A 12110-nucleotide genomic window follows, 5' to 3' on the forward strand; every position below is an offset into this window, starting at 1 on the left:
TGAGAAAATAATTCCTCTACAAGCTTTCCTGCTGTGTGTGTGTGTGTGTGTGTGTGTGTGTGTGTGTGTGTGTGTGCAGAAACAGTTTTTAAAATGCAATCCTCATCTCACTTCTTGTTATACAAATAAGCCAAACACCACCTGAACAATTGGGAAGAGGGGAGTGGGAATTAACACGTGGGCAGAGGGAGCAGAGATATTTGCATTCCTCATACTTAGGAATCATCATTTCTAAGAATTCTAACCAGTTAAGTAAAAACCTTCCATTTTACAGGGTGACCATTCATAAGTATAAAATGGCATTGCTTACAGTTGGGATTAATTGGGTTTTCAAGGAAAACTCACAGTGGCCCCCAGAATAAATTCTAAAATAAGACATCTCTTATAGCCCCATTTATTTTCTATTGATTTACTTTGAACTAAGAAAGAAAGAGAGAAATGTTAGTGGAGGCTGACAGGGTTTTTTTTTTTTTTTAAATACAATATTATAACAATTAAATTCCAACAATGCTTCTAAAAAATGAAACACTAAAAATTATTTTCGTGAGCTTTTATAAACTCACCATTTTAGAGAATGTGTGCAGCTAACTCTCCAGGACACAAAAGCTTACTTTGCTTTTGAACACATTTTGATAAATGTTTGTGGCAAGATCAGGATGTAGTTTGGAGAGTGATGACTTGGGATGACTTCAGAAGAAGATTCTGGAGCCAGACTCTAAGTTGGAATCTTGGTGATTTCATTTCCTAGCTGAGGGACCTCAGGCAAGTGTCCTAATTACTCTGTGCCTTAGTTCTCACATTTGTAATACAGCAATAATAAGCATTAATACCTCATTGAGTTGTTATGTGAATTAAATGAATTATTATGTGGAATGTGCTAGAATAGAAGCTGGCCTATAGTTAGTTTAAGTGTTTATAAAACAAATATATTCATAAAATGCTTCTATAGGGCCGGCCCGGTGGCGCGCTGCTACAGTGCGCCGCTTGGGAGCGTGGTGGCGCTCCCGCCGAGGGTTCGGATCCCACATACAGACCGGTTCCCGCTCACTGGCTGAGCAAGGTGCAGGCGCAACACCGAGGGTTGTGATCCCATTGCCGGTCCTGGTCCGGTACGGGTGCGACACTGAGGGTTGCGATCCATTGCCGGACACGAAAAAAGACAAAAAAAAAAAGGAAAACAAAAATGCTTGCAACACTGAGGGTTGCGATCCATTGCCGGACACGAAAAAAGACAAAAAAAAAAAGGAAAACAAAAATGCCTCTATAGAAAGATATCTAAGCAAACTAAAAATATTATCATTGCCGTCTACCATCAGAAGTTTCTAGACCACTACTTCTTAAACTTTAATGTGCATACGAATCCTCTGCATATGAATTGTCTTGTTAAAATTTGGTTTCTGATTCAGATTGTACATTTCTACCAACCTCCCCATGCATACTGCTGGTGTGGTGACACACCCTGAGCAGCAATATTCTAACTACAAAAGACATTTCAAAATCTTTTCCTCAAATGTGTTGTAAATGGACGTTTGTCTACACTAGCTTGTATTTTAACAATTTCTGTGCCTTTTCCTGCATATGTTAGCCATTGCTTATGAGACAAAATTTTGAAAATCAGATGGCTTATTCAGGCATATGGATGTGGCATAGTAAGTTCTGGTGAAGACGATGGCATCTCGAAGGGCACTTGCTCCTCGAGGACCCACCTCAAGGCCATACATGAGATATCTGCACCTTTCTGTGGGAGCCAGTGGATGGGAAAAAAGTTAGTGATTTTAGCCTGGTCAGTCCAGCTTCCATTTCTTTATACTTTTTGATATTCTGTTATATCCATTTAATTTTATATGAAGCTCTGCAAGTATAATTTCACATTTGTCCAATTTGGCACTGAATGATTCAGTGCTAGAATGATTCACAGGACTAATATGAAGGAGCGAGAGTTTTCTAGGTTGCCCGTGTCTGAGAGAAGAGAAGCACAGAGCACTGATCTGGGAGTCAGGAAGGCTGGGTTGTGCTCATAGCTCAGACACCAATCAGTCATGAGACTGTGGACAAGTCACCTGACCTTTCAGGATGTTTCCCCGCATTTAAGATAAGGGTAGAGATGCCAGGTAATATTGTGTGGTTGGTTGGTTCATTCAATCACCTGCACACCCGTTCCTCCCTCCCTCCCTCCCTTCTTTCCTTCCTTCCTTACTTCTTTTCCTCTCTCCTTCCATGTTTATTGAGCCTCTACTCTGCCCCAGGCACTGAGGATAAGGGGTAGACAAATGCATGACTTTTCAACTGTGTGTCTCAGTGTGAAAGACAATTTGGTCAGTGGGCAGAGCTGCGATCTGGGAGTCAGTAATTCTTAATGCCAGACCTATTTAGAATTCTAGTCCTAGTGCTCTAAAGTCACCTGTTCTGTGTCTTGACTTTCCCAGCTGTCAAATGGGGGCAGTAACAGCTCCCTCACTTCCCCTAGTAGTTATGAGGATAAAATGAGCTACAGAATGTAACAAACTTTAAAAGTTCAACTCTATGGGAAGCTGTACTAGGTTCAGGCAAGAATACATTAAGATACAGGATTTTATTTCAGTGAAATCTCAGTTTAGAATGAGCTGCTTTGTTTTCTTAGATCCTTTTGCTTTGTTTAGATTCTCAAAGAAAAAAATAAATATTGTAGGAGTTGCAGGTGGAAAGGAAGTTAGGTGCCGTGTGTAAGAATTCATGCTCTGGAATCAGGCGGACCTGGGCTTCAATTTCTTCTCTGTCATTACAGCTGTATGTCTCATGCAAGTTCCTTAACTGCTGTGTACCTCAAATTTCTCTGTGGTAAAATGAAGATCGAAATAGTAGCAAAGGTGGCTACAGGATTAAATTATATAATACTATAAGTTTGATAACGATAATGCTATATAGCTCCAAGCACAGTACCTGGCACACAGTCGTTTCTCAATAAATGTTATAACTTACATTTGGCTCCATAGTTTGGCTGACAGCTTCTATCTGAATTGTTCTTTGGGGGAATTAAAAGCTCAAGGGAGAAAGGCAGGGATAGGGACAATATTTCGGGGGAGGAAAAATATCACTTTTCTCATATTCTTTAAAGAGTATTTAACAGCTAGAAGTGAGAGGAGGTGGATCTATTTTTTCCTTAGCTCAATTCCTGGTTTCTGTTTGAGATTGCTGGGGAAAAAGCCTACCTAAAAACTCGGGAGTTGGAGATAGGAGCAACTGTATATTCTTTTTCACTTCTTTCTCTTTTTTCTTTTAATTTATTTCTGTACTTTATTTTATTTTATTTTTTGGAGATAAACTAAGGCAATGTTTATAGAAAAATTCAAATTTTTCTTTTATCATTCTGAAATGCTTTCCCCAAAGTCTAATACATTTGAGCCAAAACTTAAATACTCCAGACACTGTCTTAACTTCTGAGTTCCAAAAGATGCCACATCTGCATATCTGAAAAAAACTGCCCAACCTGATTTTTCTTATTTTTTAGCAGAAAGTCTGGCACAACACAGACATAGCTTTAGAATGCTTATTCTTTTCCCATGGCCACAGTGTCTTGAAAGATAAGTTGGCATGAAAATAAAAGATGTTGAAACATCCATGAAATGTTAGCAGTTCAATAATCACTCCATGGAAGCTGGGTGGTGCTTTTGAATTGGCCTGCCCTAAAGCAGAGTGGCTTTTCTTGGGCTTAGTTTTCATAGCCCAAGGCATGAATGTGCAGTCTTCGTTTTCTGCATTTAGCATTAGCAGAGTTCACTTTTTTGCCTGGAATCAAATACTTCCATCTTGAGAGTACCTTTGTGATTCTCCTACCAGTGTGGTGCTTTTGAATTGGCCTGCCCTAAAGCAGAGTGGCTTTTCTTGGGCTTAGTTTTCATTAGCCCAAGGCATGAATGTGCAGACTTCGTTTTCTGCATTTAGCATTAGCAGAGTTCACTTTTTTGCCTGGAATCAAATACTTCCTTCTTGAGAGTACCTTTGTGATTCTCCTACCAAAATCTATTTCCCTACTCTATCCTCCTAAGGCAGGGATGGCCTTGAATTTGGAGAGCTATTTAAATATCTGTTTCCCTTCCAGATATCAATTTATATCTTCCCTGTTATCCCCGGCATTAGACATTCAATTAATATTAGCTAAAATGCATCCAACAGAAGAGAATTCCTAACTCCTGGCTGGGAACCTACTGCTACATGATTTCTAAACTTTTTAACTGTTTATGGTATTCAGCTTTTCTGAATTTTCCCTGCTGACCTCTGTGTAACTTTACATCATCCTTGAAATGGTAGCTTCTTAAAAAGCAAGTTCCCACTCCTGCCATACTGTTACACTTTGAAGTCTATCGGGGATGGCAGGAGGTTGCATATTCCACTGAAAATGGGATTGTCTGCCTTAGGAAGACTTGAAATGTTTAGTCACCTTTCCTGTCTTTGAGATTGAATTTCAATAAGGATTCAGCTCAATTCAAAATATATAGCACTGATGCACTTTGGGATCATAGGCAAGATCCTGGTATTTCAGTGCTCAGATTTTCCAAATGATTTCTGCTCTTGATGAATATTTAATTCTAATCCTCTTTAAAGAGAATTTCCTTTTTGATTGAAAAGCAGAACATCATCTGAATAGCCAATGCCCTCGACATCAGGGTGTTTAACCATAAATATAAAATAACCCAGGAGGAAGCTAAGAGCAAATCAATCTACTGTAATAACGCCTTGCTCACAATTTCCTAAGGATGGAAAATCTAATAGCCTCCTTTCATTGATTAGAGGTAGGAGATAGCTTCCATCTGTTTTGCTCTTGTTTTAAGATGCAACTTCATGCTTGACCGAGAAATACTTTAGGAGAAACAAAAACATGATTCGAGAATCCCACTTCAATCAAGAGTTTTTGAGATTTTTTCTTTTTTTTTCCCCCTAGAATAAATTAGAGCAGACACTCATTTTTCAAGACTGGCTGACACTGCTTGCAGTTAAAGAGATGTGAAAAAAAAGTGTCCGGGACCAAAGACTGACCGGTGAGGGGCCAGTTCAAGGCAGCACGTTCTGATTTATTCGTTCCACCACTTTCCACAGTATAGGCAGCATTTCAGCACTGCACGGGCAAGCAAATTGGTGACAGTTCTGATATTTAAGAAATTTACATCACACATGCATACACGTCAACAAAAACAAAACTGAGATTGGAGGCTATGGTTGTAGGTCGTAAAGATGTATTATGATAATAATACAATAATATACAATAAAATAATCATGTCAGTTGACTTCTGGGCTCCCTTCAGGTTAACATCAGAGCTCATGTAGTAATGTTACTAACATTTGCTCCTTTCATTTTTTTCTCATGACAAGTGGGGAGAGAATAAGTCTACGCTGACAGCCTTGCCAGCACTCCTAAATTTAGAATATCCCTGCCCCTTTCTTGGTCCTCGAGAATTTCTGCATGAGTGGTGCTCCCAGGACAGAGCAAAGAAGACATTTCTCTTCATTTAGAGAGGGAAGGCTGCTTTCCTGTGCTGTGGGCCCCCTTGCTGGCCCTGCCTTCCTGTGGGGGCCAATTTGTGCAGTACTGCAGGCTCAAGTGGTCATTTTGGGGGGATAACAGTTTTTGTTACATGCACTCCTCCCCTCACCCACTTCCCAGGCTTCCTGGGGAGCTCATACTTGCCACCCTCTCCCCACTCCTCCTGTGGCCAATCACAGTGAGCCATATTTCCTTCCTAGGAGAGAAGCTGAACTGCAGAAATAAGGGAAAACCTTAGCTCCAGCAGTGTGAGAGGCAGCTGCCTCTCCTTTTAGCCTTTGTGAAATTGATCTTTTTTTCCCCCTTTTATGTCATTGCATAAGCAATTTACAGTAACATGAGGTGAGTAGGCTCATTTCATCATTCTGCTAGAAAAAGCCCAAGATCTCTAAAGAAGACAATCACACATGAATTTATACACTGATAAGCAATTCCGAATCATAGCTAAAACAGCATCTCACTGTATAAAAACTATTAGGCTTGCTTTATGAAGTTAAGATAAATATAGCCTGACCCATTGCTTTTCCACTTCATCTGCCCCAATGAGCAAGTTCAATTAATCCATTTATTCTTCCTGGTTGACTGCTGCTCTACCAAATTGGAATGAGTGAGGTTTATTGCAAATGCCTTTTTGTTTCCATTATTGCTATCTGCCCTATTTTACCCATTTGAAAATAGTCTGGGATTCATTAACCATGTCTTGCAAATGGATGTTCAATCCAGAGTCAGGAATATAAAAGAGCTTCTATATTTATACTATTAGACTTGATATTTCCCTTTGCTAATGATTTTTCTTATTTTTAAAGAAATGTTGATGCCTGACTTTATATAACAACTTTTGAAATTATATACCTATATGGATATATCTTTTTAAAAGTCATATATTTGGCCAAAGTCAGGACAGAATGTCAAGATTGGATGTGACTTACAGGCATGAAAATTACTACAAATGAAGATTATATGTAGATAATTCCTTTGTAAACTAAACATTGCTCTGATTTGCTTAAGGTGATTTAATCTTCTGTGATTTCTTGGGAGCCTTGACTTGGAAATACTGTCCTTCTCTGCTTCCCAGACTGTAACAGTGGCCTGGGCTGGGAGGGAGGTTGAATCTGCTTTCATGGCTACCTGACAATGTAAATACAGCATCTCCTTCATTATGTGGCTTCCTGACAGGCTACATTAATACTGGAATCAGTGGGATCATGGCCTAGGGAAAGGCAATAGGGTCTAGAAAAGGAATATGACAGAATAAGGTATTAATTTTTTTTATCTTAAAATATGATTCCTCCTTACCTCTTCAACCAGTTGCAGCATACGACGGGTGCTTTCCAGCGACTAAGATAAAAAACATAAATATTATGAATGCAGGATGCAGAAATCTTGGAAAGTCAGAAACACTTTCTTCACTTGAGAAACACAAAGGGTTCCTATCACATATTCTTTTAAGTTTGCAGCTGAAACACAAAATGTCTTTCCATTTTCAATCTCTTTCCTATTAGGCTTCTACGTGATTGGATTCCTTAAAGCAATTGCATTAAAGCTTATCTTCATAAAATCAAAGCCATATGAAGCTGATCTTGATATCAAAGACAAAGTAATCTGGAAAAGATAATTTTGCATGCTCGGGATGCATGAAAAATTATCTCAAATACTCAGAGGACTAATTTGGCCTCCCTGGGCCGGAAATGTTGAATTTTAAACACAAACATTATTTTTCAAGAATTGAGAAGAATATAACATCGGATGCATGAAAAATTATCTCAAATACTCAGAGGACTAATTTGGCCTCCCTGGGCCGGAAATATTGAATTTTAAACACAAACATAATTTTTCAAGAATTGAGAAGAATATAACATTAAATTTCTTATAAAGCTCCTAAAAACACAATTGGAAGTTCTTATCAATACAAATTAAGCTGTCGCCTCAAGGTGAAATAAAACCAGACATGCTTGAAATAACTAGCCTATAGGAGATAGCTGTAATAATCATCTTCATCCTCAGATAAAAAAAAATGAGATGGAAAGTCTGAGCTCTGTGACAGTCCCTCGGGCACAGTGTGCCTTTTTTTTCTCAGTTCCTTTGACACTACTAGACTCCAACAACCAGTGCCATTTCTCAAAACCAGGCTTTTAAGTGACAAACTTATTTTGGACAAGATTCTGCAGGAAACTAAAGGATGTTAACTTTCCTGGAAGAGCTGTCAGCAGGCTGCTTTTTAAAATAGCATATCCATAAGCAGTTGCATGCTGGTAAATGTTTCACAACCAGCTGTCTGGAAAAATATAAAAATATATATACGTATTTAAGTGTATTATTTTACTGGTAAGAAAGAGTGAATAGAACAAAATTTATAAATAATAGTAAAATAAACAATATTCTTTTTTGTAAATTCCATATAGTCCATTGATTCTCTAGAAAGCTTTTTTGCTCAGCCCGTGTGTGTGGCCAACCATGTGATGAATAAGTGTAGTTCTGGCATGAATGTTGGTTGGATATTTTTATTAACGTTAACGAGTAAGAGGAAAATGAAACAATGAAGACATATATTGACACTTCACTCGTGAAAGTGATCTCTTGGCTGAAGAGATGCATAGTTTTCCAATCCTGGAAGATCTCGTCAATTTTTTTTGCGTTAATCATAGTGTAATGGCTGCAGATGGGCACACTTTTAAGTTTGATCTGCATTGTTCATATTTTCTCCACTTTCTTAAGTCCAGGCAATCAACAAAACAATAAGTCAAACCCTGACTTGTAGGGTTTGCAGATTCTGTGGTATAAATACTCTTACCCTGTCTGACTTCTAACTACATGTGACATCACCAAACGTGAAGTTGGGAAGATAACGCCATAACACCCACTATACGGTATCCACACCCTACAGATACAGAAGACGTTAATAACTCGAGAGCACAGATAGTAGTAATTAGGAAGTGATGGATTTTGAGTATTTATTACGTCTGATCTTAATGTTATCTATCCAATTGTCAGTTTATATAATTCACTTATAATAATGGCTGTGTTTAGCAACAGCTTGCAAAATTCCCGAAAATGTTAACAGGTAGCTCTCTTGATTGAGACAACCCCAGCACACCAGTGACTGTAAGACACCCAAAGACACTGTTTTTCTCAGAAGACTTTGACTTCTCAAGATTTGTAGAAATTGAGAGTTTGGGCCAAGATATTAATTTGTATGCAGGTTTTCTAATCAACCCATCCTACTTTGCAGAGCCCTTAGGTGTATAGGAAATCAAAGTCGTACCGTTTTATTTATTTATTTTTCTAAATTGAAACATTAGAAAAACCCCTTTTCCCACCTGAACCTGTATGAGGCAAACCACCCGGCTCCCCACTTTCAGGGCTGGTAGCGGGGTGGGGTGGGGGGGTCCTCACCTCATCTGCCAGCTGGTCAGCCCTTCGCTGCATCTCCTCCAGCTCATTGCGCATGTCCGCGTCTTCGGCCATGGTAGTGGTGGGGGGTTGCAGGGCACCTGGGCTGGGGCGTCAGTGACGGATTTGGCCGTGCAACCTGGGAAGGAGCAGATTTGAAAATATGAGTTTGTATGTGTGCGTGTAGGGGTGTGCAAAAAGTAGGAGATCTGAATGGCCCGTGCTCTGTCCCCGTGGCTCAGTCATCTTCTGAACTTGAAGCATGCTCAGACAAGGGTCAATAGAATCATGCTATTTCTCCAAGAGGTGCCATGAATACATACTTGCTAACTTTACCGTGGAGATAGATACTTGTCTACCTGTGAAGTATTTTTAAAGACACAAGCCACCCAAGGATTGCAAATGATGGGAAGAAGGAGTGTTGTCCTGGGTTAGTACACTATATATCACATTTATTTATTTTTATTTTATTTTATTTTTTAAACAGTTTATTGTGGTAGAATTGACACACAACAAACCCCACCTTTTCGAAGGGTACAATTTGAGAAGTTTTGACATATATATACGCCCAGGAAGCCATGACCACAATCAAGAAAATAAACATTCCCAACAATTCCAAAAGTCCCCTTACGTTCTGCGTAATCCTACCCGTCCATTGATCCCCACCCCCCATGCCCAGAAAACTGCTGATCTACTTTTTGTCACTATAAATGAGTCTGCATTTCTTAGAATTTTATATAAATGAAATCATATAGTATGTACTGGTTTTTGTCTGGCTTTCACTTAGCATAGTTATTTTGAGATGTGTCCATGTTGCAACATATATTAATAGTTCATTCCTTTTTGTTGTTGAGTGGTATTCCATCGTATTTAGAGGCATTTAGAAGGAAAAGGCAGAAAATCTTTCTCTCTTTCAATTGTCATAAGAGGTTACCCAGAGGACTTGTATGGGTGTAAGCTGCTATCACCTCAAAGAGGGATGGGTCCTTTGCCCTGAAATGTGACCAGCTCATTTTTTGGCTGCTCTCCTGAAATCCCATACGGTGCAAATTACAGGTAGCAGGACTGGGCACACCTCCCTGCCTCCCTCTATCTCTCCCTTCCTCTTTTCTTTCTCTCCTCCTTTCTTCCTTTTCAAGTATTTATTGAGCACCCGTAATATGCCAGGATAGTGTTAGGCACCTGGGATGTAGTGATGAACGAGACACGCAAATTCACTGCCTTCACAGAACTAACTGGGAAAATGGGAGTGAAAGAAAGAAATTAGTTATTCTGTGTGATAGTAATTACTCTAGGGAACATGCCTCATGCCATGGGTGCCCATGGGGTCACAGCAGTCCTCCCTAAAAAGTTCATGTCCCCAGGAACGGCCATCAGAGGGAAGGGGGTAAAAGGCCTGATGAAGTGTTTGATGTGATGAAGACTTCTCTGTAAGCAGCATAACCGTACTCTATAAACCAAATTTATAGAAGGCATGGGCTCTTATCTTGTGGCTGACATGGCCAACTGGGCACTAGAATTTATCCTCCACCTTGCATGGGAGTGCATGGTCTCTGTGAAATGGCTGTGCAGCCAGGAGTTACATTTCCAGCCCCCACTGCAAGGTGGTGGTGCCATGTGGCTCGAGACGGTCCATGAATTGTAGTGAGATGCTGTGTGTCCTGGTCAGACGAAGGCGGTTCAGAAGCAGATATTCTACTCCCTTTTCTTCTCCTGCCAGCAAAAACAGGCCTCTAGAAGGCGGCTGAGCCAGGAGACAGCAGGAACTTGCATCTTTTGAATCCCTGCATGGAGGAAAGTTGACAGCTCACCAGAAACACCTGCCCTCTTCCATGAATGAACAACACACTTCTATTGTGCTATGATACTGGAAATCAGAGGGTTTGGTTTCATTATAGCAGCTGGTGTTAACGCTAACTAATAAAGACCTGTAGAAGCAAATGGAATAGAAACAGTGCTTATGAGCATTATTTCCCAACCTCAAAACGTATTTGTGTTTGTCCTTCTATTGAAAACTGAAGATGGGAGAGGAAATCAGATTTAGGGCCTTGGGGCAATACCATGTTTTTATTATTATTATTTGTATGAGAATCAAGTCTTTCAAAAATGAAATGAAAACTCTTCATTAACAAGTCAGGAACATACCCATTGCGAGGCAAGTCAACAGAAGCTCACAGAGGCAGGCCCTCAGTCTGAGTCTGGGGAGGGGCTCTGTGACCCCTTCTCCGAGGCCCACTATTACGCTGCTTTCTCAATTGCTAAGATTGAATTCCTCCAGGATTCTAATTTCATACATATTATCACAATCTTTCTCATTTATCGCTCTTGTGAGTCAGACTATTTAGGGTTTTTAGATAGGAAGAATCCTAAAGTGAAACTTCTTTGGTGATCATAGATTTCATGGTTCTTTACTACCCAGTGATTCTTGGGCAAAGTGTCAAATATGAAATCATAGTAAAGAAGAAAAAAGCTTCAGGGCTGCATCCTACACTGGCATTATAAAAATAATGTAGTAAGCTTATATTAATTTTATGCACAGTCATTTAAAAAATCGACAGAACATCATATTCTGAACCTGCTAATTTCCAAACACCTGTTTTGGCCACTAGGATATGTGTCCATGATATGATATAGCGCTGTAAACACTTTGTGTTTTTCTTAAATTCAGGTGCAGTGGATTGAATTATGTACCCCCCCAAACTCACTGAAGCTTGAATTGTGTACCCCAAGTTTTATGTATTGGAAACTTAGCCCCCACTGTGATTGCTAAGAGGGTGGGAGATCCTATTATGGTAATTGAAAGGTGGAGCCTTGAAGAGGTGATTGGATTGTAGGACTATGCAGTAGTGAATGGATTAAAAATGGTGGTCAGGGGTGTGGTCCTGAGGGCTTTAAAAGAAGAGGAGAGTCTGTCTTTCGCTCTTTCTCCCTGCTTCCACCGCCTTACAATGTGAGACCCCTGGATTGCTGTCACCATCACCAGATGGACTTTGGACTTCCCAGCCTCAGAAACTAAGCAATAAACGTCGTTTTTCTTTATAAATCACCCAGTCTCAGGTTTTCTGTTATAGCAACACAAAAATGGACTAATACAACAGGTCTCCTTCTTAGAAATTGGGAAATCCATGAAACAGAAACTGAAAACATTTATACCAAGTCACTACTGAACCTCAAGATGAGCAGAAACAAAATTCCAAAGTTC

General features: G+C 39.7%; 1 protein-coding gene across 2 annotated transcripts in view; it reads right to left on the reverse strand.

Moving 5' to 3' along the window:
- SNAP25 (synaptosomal-associated protein, 25kDa) overlaps positions 1-12110 on the reverse strand; it is an 89621-nt gene that overhangs the window by 23474 nt on the left and 54037 nt on the right. For both annotated transcript variants that reach the window (XM_008584360.1, XM_008584359.1), the window contains exons 2-3: positions 8912-9047; positions 6815-6856 (exon numbers count right to left, since the gene is read on the reverse strand). In XM_008584360.1, coding sequence (XP_008582582.1) covers positions 6815-6856; positions 8912-8983 — 114 coding nt within the window. In that variant the 5' untranslated portion in view covers positions 8984-9047. The remainder of the gene's footprint in view (positions 1-6814; positions 6857-8911; positions 9048-12110) is intronic.

The sequence above is a fragment of the Galeopterus variegatus genome, unplaced genomic scaffold (genome assembly GCF_000696425.1).
Source record: "Galeopterus variegatus unplaced genomic scaffold, G_variegatus-3.0.2 Scaffold3238, whole genome shotgun sequence".
Classification (NCBI taxonomy): Eukaryota; Metazoa; Chordata; class Mammalia; order Dermoptera; family Cynocephalidae; genus Galeopterus; species Galeopterus variegatus.